At 38.2% G+C, this 23,458-nt stretch overlaps 1 protein-coding gene across 1 annotated transcript in view; it reads right to left on the reverse strand.

Moving 5' to 3' along the window:
- LOC107098331 (integrin alpha-V-like) overlaps window positions 1-23,458 on the reverse strand; it is a 68,876-nt gene that overhangs the window by 11,883 nt on the left and 33,535 nt on the right. Inside the window, exons 9-24 of the mRNA XM_015395958.1 lie at window positions 22,144-22,187; window positions 20,300-20,356; window positions 18,083-18,135; window positions 16,493-16,568; window positions 11,283-11,412; window positions 10,927-11,024; window positions 9,358-9,451; window positions 9,205-9,250; window positions 8,642-8,749; window positions 8,314-8,369; window positions 5,717-5,868; window positions 3,243-3,380; window positions 2,053-2,120; window positions 1,814-1,958; window positions 1,319-1,411; window positions 40-119 (exon numbers count right to left, since the gene is read on the reverse strand). Of these exons, the coding sequence (XP_015251444.1) occupies window positions 40-119; window positions 1,319-1,411; window positions 1,814-1,958; window positions 2,053-2,120; window positions 3,243-3,380; window positions 5,717-5,868; window positions 8,314-8,369; window positions 8,642-8,749; window positions 9,205-9,250; window positions 9,358-9,451; window positions 10,927-11,024; window positions 11,283-11,412; window positions 16,493-16,568; window positions 18,083-18,135; window positions 20,300-20,356; window positions 22,144-22,187 (1,438 nt within the window). The remainder of the gene's footprint in view (window positions 1-39; window positions 120-1,318; window positions 1,412-1,813; window positions 1,959-2,052; window positions 2,121-3,242; window positions 3,381-5,716; window positions 5,869-8,313; window positions 8,370-8,641; window positions 8,750-9,204; window positions 9,251-9,357; window positions 9,452-10,926; window positions 11,025-11,282; window positions 11,413-16,492; window positions 16,569-18,082; window positions 18,136-20,299; window positions 20,357-22,143; window positions 22,188-23,458) is intronic.

The following is a 23,458-nucleotide window of genomic DNA, read 5'->3' on the forward strand; positions in this document are numbered from 1 at the left end:
CAAATGAGTGGATTCTGCTGAGGCGGCAACAACACCTACCTGACTATCTGAAGGTCAAACTTGATTGAAGTATCCTCCTCTGACAGCTGGTGAACACTGAACCTCAAATCTGCTACGATCTGACCAATCAAACCACAGAAAGCAGCAGGAGGGGACCAATGAGAGAGCAGGAAGAGATACACACACAAAAAAAACATGTTAGAAAACAGCAGGTAGAGATTTTTCATCATTAAAAAAATATTTTAAACAAGATACCGCTAAGAAAGAGACTTGTAAAAGAAATCACCCCCCCTGCAGTTTATTTGGTCACTTAAAAAAACACAAACATCAGGCTGATTTATTGGGACATGACAGGTAGTATGATGTATGACATACAGCAGCGGTGCCCAACCACCGGCCGGGGACCGTTACCGGTCCGTGTGTCATTTGGTACCAGGCCGCACAAAAAAATAGTGTGTATATATATATATATATATATATATATATATATATATATATATATATATATATATATATATATATATATATATATATAATTTATTGACAATCAAAGTCTGAGTAAAGTTTTATTTTGAAATACATAAAAAATTGCGGTATTCTCTCCCAATTACATCAGTCTCTTGACACAGGTAAATTCAGTTCAAGACTCATCCTATCTATAACATCCTATCTTTGTGAAGCGGGATTTTCTGCGGTTACAGCGACCAAAACAAAGCTACGGAGCAGACTGGACATCAGAAGCACACTTCGTCTGTCAATTTCTCCGATTAAGCCTAGATGGGACCGGCTTGTTGTTTTATTTTTATGCTGTTTGTGTTTGATTTTATCATTTTACTTGATCGTATCATTGGACACATTTATTAAAAAAGGATAATTTTGCAATTTGTGTTTCTTTGTTTAATATAATCCCGACAATACGTAATAAGTTTGTGTTTGTAACATAACAAAAAATAAAACATTTCGGGATCATGGCATATCTTTCCTTAGCCTGACAGACTTAGCTGTGTTTACACAGAATGTGGGTCTGGAAATGAGCTGGAATTCAAAGGCAGGACCAACAGAGTCAGCAGAAGCAGTTCAGAACCAAACAGATAACTATTGGTGTTTTTTTTGGTTATTTTAAGAAAAGCTTTTAAAGCAGTCAGTTGTGGAAATTTGTGATAAGAGCAGCCCTTTGGGGACATGATAAAGGGCTTTACTAAAACAAAGCTCAGTTGCAGCTTCAAATTAGCCACTTTTCATATTTTACTCTGTAAACTTGTGGTTTTAGATTCTACAGATGCAAAGTGTTGGCCACCTTCAGTTCCCCTTCACTGACCTTAGTGCCTCCCTTCATGGGGTTTCCAAGGTCACACACCACCATCTTGGTCTCATTCTCCCTCTTGTAGGCGCAGGAGAGCCTGGAGAGGGCCTGCAGAAAGCACAGGAAGAACAGCAGAGCTTTATTTCACCAGAAGAGGAGAATTATCTGTTCCATGCTTCTATGGTTCAATGGTCACTTTATTAATATTAATTAAAAACGGATTATTTAAAAAACATGTTTACTGATAAAATAATTAAGCCTAACATCAGACAGTAAACTGCTGAAATAAACCATGGGTCAGCCAGCTCTGCTCCCATCTACTGACTTCCTGTCAGCAGATCAGAAGAGACCAAAATGTTTGCTAGAAAAGATAAGTTCCGATCTGAAGGTTTAGTTTATCACTAAACCAGATCAGGAGCAACAGGTTCCTTCATGCTAAATTTAGGGCGTGGATCCAAAGCGAATTGTCCTGTTTTTAATGTGAAGTGGATTTAGGGATAAAATATTTACCTGACTGCGAACAACCCCGGTAAAGTCGGCCTGCTGAGGGGGGTAGACGTAGAGCTCGGCCTCGTAGGCCCCTTCGCCCTGATTCTCAGCGGTCACCTTTAGGGTCAGAGCGTTGTCATCGCCGATGTAGATCTGTTCACGGTCGCTGCAGCCAATCAGAGGACAAGAAGCTTAAAACTTCCAACCTTTTAATAACTGTTATCTGTCTGTTAATTGCTTTTATTGACTGTTCCACCAACCTCTCCACCGACAGCCTGAGGTCAGGTTTACAGATGTTGTCATCCCCACAATCCAGTAGAATGTGAGCCTTACAGAAAGTTACAAGAACAGGATGTTTGAAACACAAGACGACAGGAGGAGACAACAAAACAGGTCTGTTTAACCCTTTAAAGGGCACTCAGTGAAATACTTTGAAAATCAAAGTTTTAAGCCAATAGTGTTATTGGAATCCAGGACAAGACCTTATTACCTTTATTACCTTTGTAACATTAAAAAAATATGGATATTTGGATGGGAAAAATTAATGTCTGTGTAATAAGAAATACAAACTTCTTGAATATATTAAGAAAAATAACAAAAGAAATTCATGAAAACATTCTGAGAGTGAAAGAAACATTTTTTTGGTTCAACATAACCTTAGAGGCGTACCATAAATGATAAATTATGAACAGTTTAGTTTGTGCCTTCAAGTCTTCTGCCCACAGGAAGATATTACTTGGATATAACCTAATGGAATATCTTCAGAACAGCTCCAAATGACACAAAACTCTTATGGGTGGAGTTTTCTTTTAATTTAACCTAACAGTCATGTTTTTGCATGGTGGGAGGAAGCCGGAGTACCCGGAGAGAACCCACACATGCACAGGGAGAACATGCAAACCCCAGGCCAGGAATCAAACCCAAACCTTCTTGCTGCAAGGCAGCAGTGCTATCCCTGCTCCACTGAGCATTTACATTTTTACCTTTTTTCTTAACTTGATAACTTTTTTTTTTTTTTTTACTTAATTTACAGTAAGCAATATATCATTCAAGGGCTCATCTACTTAATCAAATGCCAAAATAAGATGTGCAGCCATATAGCAGTATCTTTGTTGAATGGCTGGATATAGATCTTGTGTTTCTAGACCTCACTGAGGGATGGGGGGAATCAATTTGTAAGGGGTATGCAAGTGATCAAAAATGCTAACTTGCCCTAGAAAGGTTTAAGAAAAAATGAAAATCAGCCGTTTACTGCTAATCTGCCTCGAGGCTGAATAACCTGGAGTCTTTTATCTACACATTGAAATTAATCAATTAGGAAGCGACCAATGAAACCAGCTTTACTAACAGCCAACACTGAGCTTCACCGGAGCTCTATGCTCATATATGTGCTGACGTTCTGTCCAGGTTCTAGAAAGCCCACCCCCTGCCCCACCCTCGTTAAGTTTACCTGCCTGCTGACGCTTTGCTGCACCCGGTTATTGATAATGGGCAGCAGTCCGGTTTGATCTGCAGCCAGCTGGTAGTCCAGACTGTAGTCCATCACCACGGAGATGGGAGTGATCTTATCCCGAAACTCACGATCATCCTGGAAGACAAAGAGAAGGGAATTAGATCTGCAGTTTCAGACTTAAGAAACCTGGGAAGTCAAGTAAAGCAGAAATATTCAATGTTTTTGTTTATATCAATAAGAAAAGTTTTAGTAGAAATTCATATGTTTAGGGACACTTTGACAGACGAGGGCCTTGGGGAAATCATGGACTCTTTGGTCGCACGGTGAGGCATGTTCTATGACGACTTTTCAGAGATAAACTGTGATGAACTGATCTGACAGGTTCTGATATTTAAAATGACAATCTAATGGAGTGACGGCTGCTACCAGCTACATCTATCAGCCAACAGAAACGCAGCTGCTGCCTGAGATGCACCACATTAATATCCAATAGAAAAGACTGATGTTCAACTTCAACCTGCAGGATTTTTATGATCCAAAGAGAAACATTTCCAAAAAAACCGCAAGAACATCATAGCAGTAACCATGGAAACTGCTAATAAATAAGGAGAATCATCTGCAGCACTAAACTGAAACAACTTTTATAAGGGGAGAATTTTGTGAATAGTAGCAGGATAGACTCTCAAACAGTATTCCTTATAAATAAAAATAAAAAAAAGTAACAAACTTTTTTGATTTCTGAACCAGTCATGTAGTAGCTAATATTAATAAAAACAGTAACAAGGTGCATCAATCCTGACAGCAAACAGGTGCATTTGTTAGATTACATGGCAATAAACCAGAGAGCCTTTATACTGATTGAAGCCAATGAACTGCAAAAAGTAATTATATTGTCCCTTGATTTGAGAATTTATGTATATTTGCTGATGGAAAAAGATAATCTCAGTTTACAATAAGAAAAATAACTGTATTGTCCAATTTGTAAGTGCATAATATTAAATATATTTCAATTTAAGGAAGATGGTGCTTAATTAAATATATTTATGCTACAGAAATTGTATTTATTATTTGAAGATTATAGGACTTATTTTGTTTTGGGTTGTCTTTGGGAAGATGTTTGATTTAAAATGCAGCTAATTATGTTTCTTTAATTGACTGTTTAATGCAGCAGGTATGTAATATAGAGGTGATACATTATACCAAACCTTCAAATATCTGTAAACTATCATCCTAAATTAGTCACTTTCCCCAGCAACAACTGCTTCGAAATCCGTCTTTTGTCCAATCTGTTTCGATGTCTAGCAGCACTCCCAGATCTGGCGCACAGATAAAGTTTCTTACTGGAGTAGGTCAAAAGAGTAAATAGTGATGCACAAAGTGCGTCGAAGTTTACGTTTTGCCAAGGATTAATGATTTCATGCCGTATGGTGCGTGACGAAATACTTTCATAAGATCACACAAAAATTGAACAGTATATGAAGGGAATGCTCATCCTATCCTATCTGCAACTTTCATTGTAAAAAGCAAATAGATTATAAATATGTGCAAAAATAAAAAAGTGGAATCATGGGGCTTTAAAAGACATGTTATATGATTTAATAAATAGTTGATGAGAGTCAAGTGAACTAAAAGCTAACATCTGAGACTTTTCAATTGGTAAAAAAGAAAAAAAAATCTACTTTTTTGCAACTTTAAAAATAATATCCCACTTTTGGTAAAACCAGAGGAGTATGAATAGTAATTCAAGGCACTTTACGTAGCCAAACATTGCTGTCATAATTCTGTAATAATATCTCACTCTCTGCCCTAATAAGGCATCAGTCCCTTGAAAAGCTGTGCAAATAAAAGGTTAAACAGCTTAATTTCCTTGGGAACAAAGTGGAGGAGGAGAAGGGAGGCTGGGGTTAAAAGAAGAAAACTGATGGTAGAAAGTCACCTCCGAAAATTATTGAAACACTATTGACCTGATCTTTAGAAGGTTTACGTCTCCTAAAATGTGCAAATGTGTTTAAACGCACAAAAACTGTAAAAGGCACAGTTTTGCTTTTGTAATCAGCAGATAGTATGTTTGTAAGCCTTTGTCTGCATGTTTGCCTTCTTCAAAATCCTGTTTTAATGACCAAAGTGAGCAAATTCAAAGATAAGGTAATAAAAATGTAAATATTTACCATCTGCCAAGCACTTTTTACTAATCTGAAGCTCACTTTTGCGTCTTTTTTTTTTAGCACTTCTTGACAAGGCATTATGGAGTTTCAACTAAGTTATTTTCATTACTTAATTTCTTACTTTTGTTGTGGCATTTGGAGATTGGCGACCTAAAGTGCACTATAAATATCATGGATGCAAGGAAAGAGAGATGAACACTAATGAGCTGTAGAAATAAACCTACATTGCCTTCTGCAGTGTTTAGAAAACTTCATGACCACAAATTGAAGAAAATAAATTCATTGGGGTTTAATACTCTTTCTCACCCTTAAAAAGACGTCCTGCTCCTCACAGGCGAGTTTGTTGCTGATCACCGTCGTATTTTTAGAGTACTGAAACTTCTGACTGAACAGGAAGAGCGTGCGTTTGGTTGCCTCCTTCTGCTTCAGGCGATCCAGAGTGAGGTCCACACTAAAACCTGGGGGAGGAAATAAAAGCCCACATGAGAGGGAATCACATGCCGTCAGTCTATTACTCACACATGAAATTAAACGAGATCAAATAAAGTGGATAGCAGAGTAAGGCCCTCTCCCCTATATGTTGCTGCAAGCTGTTTGGCTTAAGAAAGGAGTTTTAAAAAAAAAATTGTTTTCTTGATTGGAATGAAAACAAAATTGACACTGTTGGGTTTAAAACCTGAGGTGGGCCACTTTTCACATAGCATTTTCACTGGTAAGATTCCGTTCACAGACTGAATTACCAAGTCAAAATTCATCCAGAACATAATTATTTTAGAGACTCTTGGAAGTTAGTTAAGAATGTGGTGGTCATCACATTAAAAAATGGTGCAGAGAAAGAATATCCACATATTTTCAAGCATCCACAAAAAGGGGCTGCAATAGTTACTGATGTAGCCTGATTCTGGGTAGAGTGGAGGAAAGAGATGGTAGCAATGGCATCAGAATGACCTGTCCGATTTAAACAACAGCTGGTGTCATTGATAGACCTTAATGTTAAATACATTCTGCTGGTTCTAAGCTTTAAATCAGGGAGTGATTCTTAAAGTAAGGAGTCTGCCCCCTAGAGCTACCCCAGTTGGAAGATTTTATGGATTAATATCTAAAGAGACAAATCACTTTTTCCATAGTAACAATTGTTGGTACCAGTATGTTCAGCTGCATCTGAAACGGTTTGCTGACACTAATACCCATTTCCTGAAAGACCTGTTTAAACCCAGGAACAATCAGTGGCAGTGGGAACAGCTCACTGACGCATGTCTAGCCAGGTCAAACGACTGGGCAAGCAACCCACATTAAAATCGCCTCAGCTCTGACCGGCATGCTGTGGGAACAGCAGACCTGGCTTGACACTCTAAATTATTTGATGACTTTGAGGGCAGTGTAAGCACGTCACATCGCACCGGTCTCATGTGTTAAATAACAAGCCCAAACAACTCTTCTTGTATTTGCGAAACATGGCACAGCACTAGCAAGATAGAGAGATTTGTGAGCTCCTCATGATCCACTGAGAAGAGGAGATTCATCAGCAGTTTTCAGGCACCGTTAGAGTATGCTCTGTCTCCTGTCCATGTTGCTCTCCTTTATTTACTTCACAGATTTCATCTGTGTTGTTGACATTAGTAAAAAACTCACCCAGCGCAATGCCGTTATCAGACATGCAGTGGTGGGGGACAGTGGCCACAGAGCTTGCCAGCAGGAGGTTAGACTCAGCTTTTCGGTCAAATGGGGAAAAAAAACAACTGAAAAGTAGATTCATTCATGTCCAGTGTATCCACTCAAAGAAGCTCTTGGGATTAATGCTACTTGCAGTCTCCCTCATGGCTGTGTGAACCACAAAGTGGCCATAAAAATTTGATGTTAAAGGGATCCACGATTACTTGTAGCAATAGCCTTGTTTGAAAAATTATTAGTTTTGGCACAAATACTGAAAGTGGTTTTGTTTTAATGATAAAACATTTTCGCATGGATGTTGCCATTGTGCTGCAATGCAATCTGGATAAATGATGTATGCAAAGTCTTGTAGCACTAGCATTAGCCCTATCCAACGAAAAACTGCAATGAGTAACATTAAGTTTTCAGTTTGAGCCAGAACGCATTGAAATTGATAAACAGGTATGAATCACAAGAAGGTTTTTGTTTGAGCGGCTGCTGCCAGGATATGCTAGCCTAGATGGAGAGCTGTGCTAGCAAGAGCTTCAGAGCTATACAACTGAAGCTTTATACAAATAGCATATTAGAACAATGTGTTTCTCAGACTGCTTTACTGTGACTTTAAACAGTCGTTCATTATTTTCCTATTTGATTTTGATTTCAGGTTAGCTCAAGATAATGATCAAAAGCCAAACACGTTTGTTTTTTTTAACAGATATCTCGTCTATAAATGGCTCCAGAGACCTTTGAGGAAGTGATGCAGTGTGACATTGTCTAAATTTACACCAGGCAATGTTAGCCTTCCAGTCTTTACTGTGGTAACCACACAGGTGGCTTCTCTCTTTACATAAGTAACTGCACTTTAGTGGACCCATCGGTGAAAATTCCTGATGGTTGCAGACGAACCAACGGTTATTGGTTTGATTCAGGACAATGAGCGGTTTGAAAAAAAAATATTATTCATGAATGTGTTGTTTGACCAGAACAGACAAAATAATGCCAAAGACGGTGTCTGTTCTTCCTTGCAAAGATTAATTATTACTGTTTGGAGAAAGACCAGCAATCTCTCTTCTTTTGAGTCTATAAATGGCTCCAGAGACCTTTGAGGAAGTGATGCAGTGTGATATTGTCTAAATTTAAACCAGTAAAACCAACTCAGGTAATGTTAGCCTTCCAGTCTTTACTGTGGTAGCCACACAGGTGGCTAGCAGACAGCTATGATCAGTAGCATGTCCTGCAGCTGTTTTACTCACTCAGAGAGGATGGAGCTCCAACGCCGCCAGCAGCCAGACAGTACTTCACTTTAAAACTAAAAATAAAGTAAAATCAGTCAGATTTATAAGAGTAGAAGCAGGTTCTGAACAAATCTAAATGTTTGAATAGACACAAATCTGTTGGTTTCAGTTTAATATATGAAAGCAAATATGGAACTTAAGGATCATGGATAGCTGTAGTAGTAATCAGTGCTACCAGCCAAAAGTTACCTTCAAAAGCTCATAAAAGAACAGAAATCTATTTTTATCAGAAATCATACTGTGTCGGGATAAAAAAGGACGTCTCATCTGAAAAGGGAACACTCACCATGACACAGCAGTGCTGGTACCAGGAATGGTGCAGGATTTTTCCTCTGAGTTGATGATGGAGGGGGTTATTTCTATAGTAGCGTTCACATTGATTACTGGACGAGCTCTGATGCACAGAAAAACAGAAAAGGCCAAATCACTTCCCACATATTCATGGCTGACTAAAGGTGACCAACTCTAGTAGGTTCATGAAGTTTTGTTACAATAAATACAGATTTAAGGTTCAGTATTTACAGAGAAGATTTTCTTGGATTAGGAAGGGTTAATGTATTGTTATACGAAGGAGTAAATATAAACTATGCAGTGAATATTCCTGTGTGCAGTTAGGAGCAAACGTGCCCTCAGCTTCTATAAAGCCAGTAGGAGTGAGGTGAATGAAAAACAGTAGCTCTTTGATATCAGAGGTGGCCTCGCTCATTAAACTCCTCACTTTTAGTCAGAAGCATCACACAGCCACAGCAGGGGACTACATCCCCCACTACACACACAAACCCACCCATTCGTTCACATGTGCACCACACACATACCAGGACACAGAAAATTAGATTTAGATGGGATTACCTGTATAAAATGGCTTTGTCTGCTCCAAACGCTCCAACTATTAAATCTATTGGACAAGATCACAGTTGGGTTTTATTCCCAGCAGCATGTTAGCTCTTTTCTGAGCCTCTCTATAACATGTTTGTGTGAGTTTCTGTTATTTTCTATTTTTACCTGGATATCCATTTTGATCGATGTCGGTATTTCCTGTCATGGAATATCCAAAGCTAGCAGGCATGTAGCTGGACGCCCACTTACCCTTCAGGACCTGCGAAACAGACAAGATGTGATGGAAGTAGAACTTTGTTTTGAACCACAAATGTGCCAAACCCTGATTCAGCTTAAAGGCAACTTCAAACTCTTTTAATTAAAAGAAAAAACACAACACCTGATGCTTAGATTGAAGTATTTTTATGTTAAAGGCTCTTATTGTGAATGTCTGAAGGAAATGGTTCCTCAGTTTAATGCTACTCAGAAATAAAGACACTAATTAAACAAACTCAGACAAAATCCCCCATATTTCTACTCCAACAACTCTGCTATGGGATAGAAGCACATGGCTTTATGCTCCACTTGAACTATTAAATCGATAAGTTAAACAGATAAACCATCCTTTTAATAAAAATATTTTTGTTTGGCTAAAGCTCAACGGATACTTGGAAAGGTGGCTAGGAGGCTAAGGACTAGCTACTGTACATGTCCTTTTTCTGCGTTTAGTTAAAGAAGCCTTCTTTCTCTGCAGTTATCGAGATCAGAACAGCTGAATTTAACCCTTTCAAACATTGTTGATCTTACCATAGTCACTATCTACAGTTCTTATAACAATTATTATCTCTACCACTAAAGGACATACACCTGGGTCCTGTTTGAGGTCTCCAGCTCATCGCTCAACACCATCAACCCACATATCATCTACCAGAAGTCCAGCCAGCTAACAGTACCGGCCTACACATGCCTGACCGAGGCTGGGAGGCATCTTCTCTTGCACAAGAACAATCAGAACGGGCGACACCCAGGGTTGTTTTCTTCGCCCACTTCTCTTCTCTCTTTACATAAGTAACTGCACTTTAGTGGACCCATCGGTGAAAACTCCTGATGGCTGCAGACGACCCAACGATTATTGGTTTGATTCAGGACAATGAAAGGTTTGAAAAAAAATTATTATTGATGAATGTGTTGTTTGACAAGAACAGACAAAATATTTCCAAAGACGGTATCAGTTCTTCCTTGCAAGTATTAATTATTGCTGTTTGAAGAAAGACCAGCAATCTCTATTTTTTTTGAGTATGACTAGGACTTTTTCGATAACAATTTAGTGTTACGAACAGGATCTCCTTGTTTGATGTTTCTGAGAGCTGGGACATCAGTCAGACTTTAAAGGACGGAGGACTTCTGACTTATGCAGTAAAAACGGCGGACACGTAACAGCATAAGTATAATTGTTTTTGGACACGTAATAGGTGAAGCTGTTCCTAATTTATGATGAGCTTTTAATTTCAGAGAGGTATATGCTCCAGTTTGTGAATAAACAAAAAACACAACATCTGGTTTCACAGCTTACAGGTCCAGTGTATTTATTGCTTTAATCTTTTCAAAGGTCAGCTGCGGATTCCAAACTGAATTGATCTTTTTCTCCGATAACAACTGACCTTCTCCAATGCCATCCACAAAATTACTGTCAGCTGCATTTCACTGTTGACATTCACCTTAGGCTAATGTCTAAAGCAAACTGTCTAAGTTTACCTGAGAAGCTGTAGCGTTGAGCCCCAACGCGTTGCCATTATGGATGTAGACCAAGCCGTTTCTGTCTGCGCCTCCATAGGGAGCAGAGATGGCCACATCTGAGAGTGGAGGAGACAGGAGTAACATAACCACTGGGATTAGTGTTGGTCTTTTGTAACAAATTAGCATCATGGAAATTAAATGTAAATTAGCAACAAGATTCAGTTTTGTTATGTGAATTAAATAGTCTGAATCCTTCAAGTCATAATGGCTTTGATGAGTTCCTATATGTTTAAAAACCTTTTTTGATGACCCAAACATGACTACAGGGTATAAACTAGGAAAAACATTGCCCTAAAAATGGTAAAGGATCTAACCATTGTATCCATCCTTGTCCAGGTCCCCCACTGCTGTGATGGCAGAGCCGTATCTGGCATAAACCTCTGATCCTGTCAGCAGCTCAGGCTGAAGAAATGAGAAGCCGCCTCTACCGAGGTACACAGACACCTGAAGAGAAGACCCAACTGTTAGCTAAAGCAGCAAGAAATCATCTTTCCCTCATGTGTTTTCAGTGTTCCTGGATCTAAGGTTAAATAGTTTATTTGTCACTTCATGGAAAAATTGGAGCCAATCCAGTCATCTTCAATAATCAAGCATTTTTAAGTATCCCTATAAAAAGGCAAAATATTCATCCTGAATTTTAAAAGAAAGAAATCCTCTCAAATGATGTAACACAGATATTAAATGGGAATCAGTTTAAAGAGTGGTTTAATTTAAGAAACAACTGTATATATATTTTGTTTACAATGTGAAATTAACATTTGGAAACAGAAATATTGATATGATTATTATCTGCAGAGCAGCATGCCTGCAGGTGTGACTCATTGATCCATCTCTGCTTAGTGCAGCTAGAAGCCAGCATGTACAGGTGCTGGTCATAAAATTAGAATATCATGAAAATGTAGATTGATTTCAGTAATTCCATTTAAAAAGTGAAACTTGTATATTATATTCATACATTACATACAAACTCATATATTTCAGATGTTTATTTTGTTTAATTTTGATGATTACAAATGACAACAAATGAAAATCTCAAATTCATCATATCAGAAAATTAGAATATTGTGAAAAGGTTCAAAATTGATGGCCCCTGGTGCCACACTCTAATCAGCTAATTAACTCAAACCACCTGCAACAGCCTTTAAATGGTCTTTCAGTCTAGTTCTATAGGCTACACAATCATGGGGAAGACTGCTGACTTGACAGTTGTCCAAAAGACGACCATCGACACCTTGCACAAGGAGGGCAAGACACAAAAGGTCATCGCTAAAGAGGCTGGCTGTTCACAGAGCTCAGTGTCCAAGCACATTAATAGAGAGGCGAAGGGAAGGAAAAGATGTGGTCGAAAAAAGTGTACAAGCAAGAGAGATAACCGCACCCTGGAGAGGATTGTGAAACAAAACCCATTCAAAAATGTGGGGGAGATTCACAAAGAGTGGACTGCAGCTGGAGTGAGTGCTTCAAGAACCACCACACACAGACGTATGAAAGACATGGGTTTCTGCTGTCGCATTCCTTGTGTCAAGCCACTCTTGAACCACAGACAGCGTCAGAAGCGTCTTGCCTGGGCTAAAGAGAAACAGGACTGGACTGCTGGTGAGTGGTCCAAAGTCATGTTCTCTGATGAAAGTAAATTTTGCATTTCCTTTGGAAATCAAGGTCCCAGAGTCTGGAGGAAAAGAAGAGAGGCACTTCATCCACGTTGCTTGAAGTCCAGTGTAAAGTTTCCACAGTCAGTGATGGTTTGGGGTGCCATGTCATCTGCTGGTGTTGGTCCATTGTGTTTTCTGAGGTCCAGGGTCAACGCAGCCACATACCAGGAAGTTTTAGAGCACTTCATGCTTCCTGCAGCTGACCAACTTTTTGGAGATGCAGATTTCATTTTCCAACAGGACTTGGCACCTGCACACAGTGCCAAAGCTACCAGTACCTGGTTGAAGGACCATGGTATCCCTGTTCTTAATTGGCCAGCAAACTCTCCTGACCTTAACCCCATAGAAAATCTATGGGGTATTGTGAAGAAGAAGATGCAATACACCAGACCCAACAATTCAGAAGAGCTAAAAGCCACTATTAGAGCAACCTGGGCTATCATAACACCTGAGCAGTGCCACAGACTGATCGACTCCATGCCACGCCGCATTGCTGCAGTAATACAGGCCAAAGGAGGCCCAACTAAATACTGAGTGCTGTACATGCTCATACTTTTCATGTTCATACTTTTCAGTTGGCCAACATTTCTATAAATCCTTTGTTTTTATTGGTCTTCAGTAATATTCTAATTTTCTGATATGATGAATTTGAGATTTTCATTTGTTGTCATTTGTAATCATCAAAATTAAACAAAATAAACATCTGAAATATATGAGTTTGTATGTAATGTATGAATATAATATACAAGTTTCACTTTTTAAATGGAATTACTGAAATCAATCTACTTTTTCATGATATTCTAATTTTATGACCAGCACCTGTATTTTCTGTCTGCTTAAAGGAAACAGATTTCTCTCATTGGTACCTTTCTGACCACAAAAACTGAAAATCCGACCTGTATGTTTAGTATTTCACACACTGGTGCCAGATTATTGTTGATTGGATAGATATGCAGGCCGAAACATAATACAGAGCTGTTGTTAGTTGTCATTCTCATAAAGGAACATACGGTATTTCAGGGTTCTGATAGAGTTCTTAGAGAAAGGACTTTTATTAGAAGCCTGATAGCGTACCATGTCAGCCACCAATAAGCAATTATTATTTCAAATGCTGCTAACCTTATTTTTTTTAACAAATTGGTTACTGTAAGTTTATTTTATCCATAGGAATAAGTGACTTTGTTTCTATCTTTTTCACCAGAATTAACACCAAAAAGCCTGAATTGCTGTTGTTGTAAGCAGCAAGAGTGTTGAAATCATATTTTAACTTGTTGCCTTCAGTGTGCAGCAATTAGAAAGGTGTTACCTCTGCATTACTCTAAGCTATAGACTGCATGAGAAATTAGGATCACTGCTCCACATTTGCTGGAAACTCATTAAATAAGACTTTGAAGCAGAAATATGACAGATAAACTAAAAGGCTTGATGAAAGGCTTTATGAAACATTTTGACAAAAACTTTAAGAATCAATTCACTCCTGCACAAAAAAAAGCAGGAAAAATTATTATATTGGTTAAAAATCAGCTATAAGTTAGCAAATAATCCTAATAGTATTGTAACCCTAAATAACAACTCATGAAACCTGCGTCATTTCAGAGTAAAATAAAAAAAATATGATTGTTATATATAATAGCACTGATTGTTATATAAATAGTCTTGTAATAGTTTGGCAGAGTAAGATTCCTTTTTTTTTACTTTAAAAGGAAAGGTAGTTTAATGTTAGTACATCTGCAGTTGGACTTAAAAAAATGCATTAAAAAAAACAACAACAATAGGTAAACAAAAGGTGTTGCTTCTTTACTTAACCACAGAACACCAGATTGTGTCTCTATGAGTGGAAATATCTCCAAGGAGACAAGTTTGTTTTTCTGCTACTGATTAGTTGCAAAATGCAACCTATATTCAGCGTCATCATCACAGCATAGGTATTCAGGATGCTTTTTCCAAAAGTTTTTTATTTTTTTTTTATTTGGTGGGTACATTAAGACTATCGTCACACTTCAGGCTAATCTGACCCAAATCCAATCCATTTCCTCAAATGCAACTCATAACAGATTTTTTCACACCCGTCTGAACACCCCAATTGCTATTTATCAGTCCAAATTTAATAACATTTTATTTAAAAAAAAAAACAATATTATTTTCATTGGTGGATCATCTTCTTTACCTCCCAAAATTATGGGAAAATAAATGTATTTAAAAAATGTTTTACTTATTTATATATAATTTTTTCAGCGTGCCTGGGAGGCAGATACTAGCCTGGGTGCCATTCCGAAATTAGTCCCGCCCACAACGTTTGAGGTCGGGAAGTTCGGTCTGGCATTGCTCAGTAGTAGCGCGAGTATGCTAGCACAATATCTGGCGGGCCAATCAAATTGTCAGGGCGGGCTTTATACGATGATGGACAGATGATCAACAGTAACGTAATCAACCACGTGACTAAAGGGCGCATGGGTGACAACAACAATGGCTGCCGCTGGAGAGTTGAGGTGTGTAGATTCTGCTATTAGGTCTGTTCTAGAAGATATCGACAGCAAATTAATTTTAAAAGAGGAACAGAGAAACGCGATCAAGGCTCATCTTCTTATTCTAGGCGTGCAACTGCACGCTTTGATTTTTGTTGACAACAACTATGCCTGGCTTAACATACGTCACGCACTCCATTGCTCTTATTGGTTGTAGGTCTATCCAATTGAGTGTAGAGGCATTTTTTTTGGTTCGTTCGAAACACGCCCCATGATCACAGCTCTATGGAGCAGTATCAGACTCATATTCTGACTAGAATTGAGTAGGACTACGTCAGGCTAGGCAGATACACCATCCTTCTATTGTTTTCCAACAGAGATAGGACCAAAAACATCATCTTGAGTGCAAGCTTTAAAAAGGATCAGTAAAACCCGGAGTCCAAAATTAGCATTGAGGTTGAATTATTTAGGCTTAAAATGAAGAGATGAGGAAGTTTCATGAATTGACCATTGTTTAAGTGAATGATGCAGCAGAGAAAAGCTTTTTCTAATTAACATAGAAGATAAAGAAAATAATAAAGGATGAAATGGGGAAGCACTTAGGAGGTTTGTGGTCGGCTTTTAAAAAGGCTGTTTTATTTTAACCGACTGTTTCGTGGTCCTACCTCCAGCGCAGCCTCCAGGAAGCTGCTGCCTTCTCTCTCCAGCTCCCCTGCACTGTCTGCATGGGGCATGCATCTCTGCTGTCCACATTCCATTGCCCGCAGTTAGCCTAGAGGGTAGCCTCTGTCGGCCATAGCCTCTCTACGCTTTGTCTACCTGGCGGGCTTCTCCAAAGCCCCGCTGTCCTCCTCCTGGTCATCTGTACCCTATCCCCCTTCTATAATGATCCAGACTTATCTTATCCTGCTCTGTTCTGTTTTAATCCACAGCAGTTAGCCTCTGTCAGCTGTAGCCTCTTCCTACCCTGGTGCTGTTTCCCCGGCTAACTTATCCAATCTTTCGCTGGGCTCCTTTGATCCCCCGAATTAGGTTCTATAACTTGCCTTTGTCAAATGTAGCATCTCCCCGCCCACGCACTTTTTCTCCGATGGACTAGAGCTAATATTTGTAATATCTGGCCTTATTTGGTAGAAGGTTTTCTTGGTATTCATAAATCCTTACTCTGAGAGTACTGTACTTCCTCTGTGATTGCTAAACAAATGTTTACACCCTCCTAAGTGTGGCAATTATCACTAGGCTCGCTTAGTAGAATCAAAACCACACCAAACAGATTTCAGTATACAATAGGAAGTGAGCATCAAGTGTGAAAATTGCCAAAGTGTGTTAACACTGATCCATCTTGGCCCTTTTCACATCTTTTGCTACATAAGTACAGTCATTGAATGGTGTGCATCGTCTTCCTACCTGTCCCACTTCCCTCAGTTTCCCATCTGGGCCTCTGTCCATGAAGAGAGGGGCTCCAACCAGCAAATCAACAAAACTGAAACAGAGCAAAAAAAAAGAAGTTTTTCCTCATTTGGTTATCGTTGTTTTTCACAATAAATCTCATTTGTATCTTTCACTTAATGAATGCGTTTCCTGGATGAAAGACAAACTTGTTTCTGGAAAATTTATATAAATCATGCGCAAGATTTATCAGCATTGGCACAATCTTTCTACATTATCTAGAGTCTTAATTTCTATCCTCTGCTCTTTTTTATGCAGATAATCCTGTAGGTGTTAGGTCTGGAGCCTGATGCAGTGAATGGAAAAAAGCTGATTTGGTTCTTATGATTAATTTCTGCTTTCTGACTAATCATCCTACTGAAAGGCCAAAAGATGACCTTCATTATGGTTCACTTTACTGTTGAAGGCAAAGAACATATTTTGTAAGCTGAAATAAAGAAATAAAAAAAATGCCGTCAGGAAATAAAACCTTGAAAATGATAAAAACAAAGAAAGTTTTTGAGAGTGACGTTTTAGTTTAAAAAAATATACATATATTTTATAGTTTTAAAAAATATATTTTTATATCTTTTATACTTCAATTTAAAAACATTTTTGTATAAAAATAAAAAAAATTAAATGTAAAAAAAGATGTTTTACAGATTCTTGTTTTCAAATATATATATTTTTTTATTTCTCTTTTTCAGTTCGAGTTTTACAACCTGCATTTTTTTCAAATTGTGTTTTCAGATCAGATTCTCTTCTTTTCTCTAGTTGGTCTTTAATCTGGAGTGAGGAATGAACATGCATTTATGTTGGTCTGCATGGATGTTAGCAGCAACATTTTTATTGTCACGAGGGAGCATTTCCATTTGGCTTAACGTGACAAGAAGGGGATCTGTGAAATATACACATTTACAATATCCATTCTGAAAAACACAAAAATTTGAAAAATAAAACTAGCAAATAAAAAATATGACCGCTTTTGAAATAACATAACATTTGAAAAATAAATCATGAAAACAATTGAAATGAAGAAATCAGTCAAACCAGTAAATTGACTGTCAAAAAGTTTAATTTCTTTTTTAACTTCCATTTACAACTCGTGTTCTTTGCTTGCAACAATAATGGAACAAAATACACTTCATAGTTTGCCTTAGCGAGCAAATGTTAACCTAATTAAACTGTTTTTGATGACATGAACTTTAACTTTTAGTGTGACAGATCCTCCACTCATCTCGCCTAAACAGGAAGTCCTTGGTAAAGAGGCCTATAATGCTCACTAGGGGTGCCAATGAATTTTCCTTCTGAAGCTGCAATGCATCAAATTTTGACAAGAAAATACTCCTCAAAATCAACAAAAGCAGAACCATAAAAACTTTAAATATGACCTCTGTCTTTAATGATGTCACCAAAGCCTGAACCTGGTTTCACTTAAACATCATCAAAGCCGGTTGGGCGGTGGTTTACACGCGTGGTTTATTAAGCCTTTTTAGTCAATGCAGACCTACTACCAGGAAATGTCAGCTGTTAAAAGACAGCTTTGAGGCAGACAGGAAGAGCACTTACCCATCACCATTAACATCGGAGGCAGCCACTGAATGTCCAAAGTAGGCGGCCATCTGAAGGAAAAATGGAGGAGGGGAAGTAAGATGAGGCGTTCAGAAAACTGGCCTGTCACTAGATCTGGCTGTGAAAACAGGAAAAGGCCGATTCCACAGGCAGTACTTTTTATCAGAGAGCTATTAATGGGAACATGGAGAGCTTGGACAGTGACAAGCTGATAAAACAGAGGCTGCTGGGTTAAGAGGGGGACTTATTCAGGATGGGCAGGAACTCTGTCATGAACTCCACTGCTGACAGCTTCTCTTCCACTCTGTTTAACCTACTGCCCTTTATCAGCATCAGGAGTTTATTCAGTGTTAACAAGATCCTGAAGGACCAAGAAATTGGTCAAACAGTTTAGGAAGATTCTGACAGGGTGAACTTTTTCCTGAAACAATGTAGTTTTCCTGAACAGGTTCAATATTTCTGATGTTGGTTTTAACAAAAAAGAAGCAGTTCTTTGATGAGACTCGCCTAAGGTCGCTGGTTGTTCTGTCACACTGTAGATCGCAGTGTCACAAAGTGGCATCTGAAGGTCTCCTAAAAAGGACTGTTCTCATTACGTCTGTGTGTGTCCACACTTGTATTTGGGGCCTAATCAATGCCAAAGTATTAAAAAGGGTCCTGTCAAAAAAAATGCTGTTAATGCTACTGGCTGTAATTAAAAAGACACTCACAGTTGAGGAGTGGTTTAGCATAGTGCAGGACATTTACATGCTGGATAAGCTAACTTTTTCTGTCCAAGGACGAAGGGAATCATTTTTCAGGATCTGGTCTAAGTGGACAAACTATGTAAAATTAGTAATCCCTGTGATCTAAACTTGTCTGATCACATGCAAATACAGTTGTGCTGTGTATTGTACCCTATTGGCAGGCTTATATCCTGGATTGTGCTTTTCCCCAAATATAAGGAAAAATTGACCTCATGTTCCCACTCGCTCGCTTTTCAGTTATAGATGTTTGGTTATTATACAAAAACTCTGGATCGGCTTATGTTGTTCTTTCCCATATTTCCACTGTGGTGGAAGCTTGAATGTACAAAGTAATTGTAACTTGCTTTTCCAAATAAAAATTTCAATAAAAAAAAAAAAAAAGGGTTCTGTCATTAAATGTGAAATATCTGAATGTTACAAACTTCCCCTGAACTCCCCTCTACCAGTAAGTGGGACACATGTATTACATGCTCTTGTTACACACCTACTGCCAGCCAGTTACCAGGTCTACTTATTCTAATGCTAACCTTGGGTCATTTCTAAGCTCCATTATGCAGCCACTAGCCTAAGCTAAGTCTGACAGGACTTTAACCTATTTTTTAAAGTTTGCTTATGAAAATATGAAATGATTGAAATTTGCATTTCAGTGGAATGAAAACATGGCTAGTGGGGGTATATTAGGTCCTTAGTCTGCTTTGATGGTCCAAACCAGCTGCAGATTTACAGTAGTTTCTTTTTGTTTGGCACAGTTTTCATTTCAAATGATCCTCTTTGAAAGTGAACTGTAACCTCTACAGGTTACAGTTCACTTTACAGTTCGAGGAATGGGGTATGATTCCAGAATCTAAGGGATGTATGTTTTCTGCAGTTTGGTTGGATCCAGTCTGGTTTGTTTTGACATTAGCAAACCACATCAAAGTTGGGTTGGAAGCAGATCCAGAGCTCCCCAAAGAGTGGGTCCAGGGCTGGTTGCTCAGTCCAGACCAGGACTCACATTAGTCTTTCCACGCCTGCACAAACGTGGGCATCAACAGGAGGAACGACCTCTGGGTCCTTCAACACAGACCAAATGTGGCGTTGTTTAAGGGCCCATCCAGGAAGCTTTTTTTTCAATTCACGAAAAAGTTTGTGAATGAATTGAAAAAGCTTGCTGGATGGGAGGCGAAGAGTCTACAAACTTGGAAAAAAAAGTCCAGTGGATTGTTTTTTGTTTACTTTTTTGCAATTACTGGAGATTCAACTTGTAATTTCACTCATTCTCTTGGATAGTTATGCCCAGATATGAAATAACTGTTTCTACTACACAGCATTTGAATGGTTGCTCTTGAATTTATAAGACGAGGCCATATTTAGTACTTCATCCAGAATATAAATAAAAAAATGGTGTTGAATAAACCTATATTACATGGATGCATCACTCTGACCCGAGAATGCACCTATACATCGTTTACTGAACCCAGCAGCTTACCTGAGAGCCGGTGAAGTTAATCATGGATTCCATGTTGGCCCCGTTGAAGATGTTGACCTAAAGCAACAGTGTGGCAAAAACAACATCCTATTAGCTGCAAGATCTAAACAGCTTTGAATTTCACAGTTTATCTGTTAAAAAGGACCAAAGTACAGGATTTAAGACGTATAAGAAGGGAAGCTTTAAAAATCTCTTGAGGTTTGAGAGGGTGAGACAGTGAGCGGAAACAGAAACTGGAAGGTGGTGACTGTCAGGTTCCTTAAAATCAGAATCTGTAAGCAGCTGAGAGCACAGACAGACTTAGCGCATTCAGCCATGCTTTAAGATCGGGTAAAAAAAAAAAAAAAAGATCGGGTAAAGCGCATGCATTGGTATTTGTCCTATTTGCATCTTTTGTTTAGTTTGATTTCATACCCTTGAGTTTTATAATAAATTAGTGCTGGACAATTAGCTGCATTTTAATATAAATGGAATTTAACAAAAAAAATTTTTTTTTTTATAATGGTAGAGGCACTCAGTTTTGGTCACATGACATTTAACAAGAGTAAGACACTAAACTCCAGCCCTTTAAGTGGCAGGATTAGACTTAAAGTGGTTTGCAGCCAAACAGAAGGAAAGAGAGAATAGCAGAAGTCAGACGTTTTTCCACACAAACGTTACGGTAAAGTCTGACAACAAAGGTCTCTGGACATGCATGCTTTCTAAGTCCTAAAAAAAAACCTTGGGGTGAAACTTCTACATGCTGGTGGTTAGTGCAAAGGAAAACCAAAATATATTTAAAACACTGGTTGAAAAGGATCTCAATTTTACCTTTTTGGCCAAATTGATCAGCCCCATCATAAATGTTTCTATTTTTGTTTAAACTGTTTAATATTTTTTGTAATTGTGTCTTTTTTATCATGTTAAAGAAGCAAGAAAAGGTCAAATCGGCCCATAGATATTGGCAGGATATATCAGCTATTGGTAGACTGATCCTGTATTGAATCAGTCTATTTTAAAGATTGGTATCAGATTAACTTGATTATGAAACATAAAATACAATAAAGGCAAACCTGGAGGAGAATGTGACATAATGCTGGTACCATTTTGACAGCAGAGCTGTGTGTTACCGACCGCTCTCTCTGGCATGAGACGCCTTATAATGATTTACTTAACCATTAGGAAAGAAAGCCTTTGTGTGCCAAAACAATAAGTTAATAGTTTCACAAGATAACCCAATAAATTACAGCTTTTATCTTATGATATTGAGTGGGACACACTTTAAATGTATTATGGGATCATGTTCTACACTAAGCCATTGTACATATTGAGATGTTCAACTAGAGAAAGTTACTGAGCAACAATCTGTGTTGCAAAGATCTGTTTTGATTTGTTTTTAAAACTAGGTTTTATTTATCGATGAATGTGTCCAGTATCTTGGAGATTTAAACTCGATCTTTGTAATTAAAGCAAAGCCCTTTTGCTGATGCAACCTAATCTTTATTATAATTAGAAAAAAAACAGTTAAAAGAAACATCAGATCTTTATAAAAAATTGTGTTTAGAAACTGGCCCTAAACATTTGATCAGTGCTGCTGAAGCAGTGCAAGTTGGTCAGTTATTAAAAGGCACAATAAAAAAAAACTCAAACAACGCGAACTAAGAAAACACCAGAAGGACATGAATCATATCAAGCTGAAGCAAAAAAAAAGTGGCTGTTTGACTTTATAAACAAAACATGCGTCTCAGGTGACAAACATCCAGGGAAAATAAACCTCAGGACATTTTGAACTACAGTTTAAGACATGAAAGTCTAATTCAGAGCTTTCTGTGGCTGCACATCCCACTGTGACCAGTAACACTTACATAACCCAGTGCCTTGTCCCCTCTGGGTACTCCAGTCACGTAATCTGTTGAAGGCAGAAAACAGACAAATAATGAAATAAAGAAACTTTCTATTGCTGTTGAGAAACCATAAATCTTCTGATTAATAAATGGTTAAACAAAAACATTGAACCTAAGAGAGGTCTATAAAACCCATCAGGATGGGATAACAGCTTCCTCCTGCTATGGAGAGACGCAGTGGAGCTCCTCCCTGATCTGCACACTGCTAAACAGCTGGTTGAACTTATACAGTATTACCGGTACCTCCACTTACAAGTAGGAAAAATGATTGCTGGATTTTTTTTTTTGCTGTTGAGAAGAACAACTGTGTTCTCTTAAAAACAACAGGTTTTAAATCTTAAAATTTAAATGTAATGAAATATAAATCCCTTTATTGTCCCACAATGGAGAAATTCCCTCTCTGCATTTGCCCCAGACTGCAGGCTGTGGGGATCGAATCGGATACTTGCAACCTTCTCAGAGCATAACCACACTGCTCTGAACACTAGGCCAACGAACTGCTTGACTGTTAAGCAAGTGACTGAAGATTGGGCACCAGAGCAACGAGCCTGATTAAGTAAGTGGCTGCTGCTATCGTCATGTGAGATATCATTCTCTTCACAAAAGCAGTCTCAAAGTGCAAGATTTCCATGTTATGAAGGATTTTATACATAAATAAGGGGAAATATCCAGCATATTCAGGAGCTGCATTATATTACATTCATAATACAATGACATCATCATCAGTAATTATTGTTTTGTGATAAATCTGTTCTCCAAACTTCTGTCCTTTCTGTGACCTTTGGTATCCAGGACTACATTATTTCCATTGGGTCTGAGGATCTACAGTACCAGACTACTACCAGTCTCCATCTTATCGACTTTATATCTTATTTACAGGCATCTTAAATAGATTAACTTACATTCATCATATTTTAATTCTTAAAGACATTATTATTTTAAACTAACTAATAACACTTCCTGAATGATATCGTCAAGAGCTGAAATGAATAATAAAATGAAATAATTATAGGCACCATTGTTACCTGAAGTACCGATACACACACGCTCTAAAACGGGTCACCAACATGGTGCCTGAGGGACCAAGGGGTCCTTGAAGGCCACATGGAGGGCCCTCAGCATCTTCTGAAAACAGGACAACTCACCAATGTGCTTGGTCTGAAATTTGATGTTGAGCTGCGGCTCTGATTTTTTATCATTCATAGACTTTTATCATTTATTAAAATGTACGGTAAAGGTTTATTTTTCGTTCCTGGTGAACAATAATTATACATAT

This window comes from Cyprinodon variegatus, unplaced genomic scaffold, assembly GCF_000732505.1.
Source record: "Cyprinodon variegatus isolate N-32 unplaced genomic scaffold, C_variegatus-1.0 Scaffold769, whole genome shotgun sequence".
NCBI lineage: Eukaryota > Metazoa > Chordata > Actinopteri > Cyprinodontiformes > Cyprinodontidae > Cyprinodon > Cyprinodon variegatus.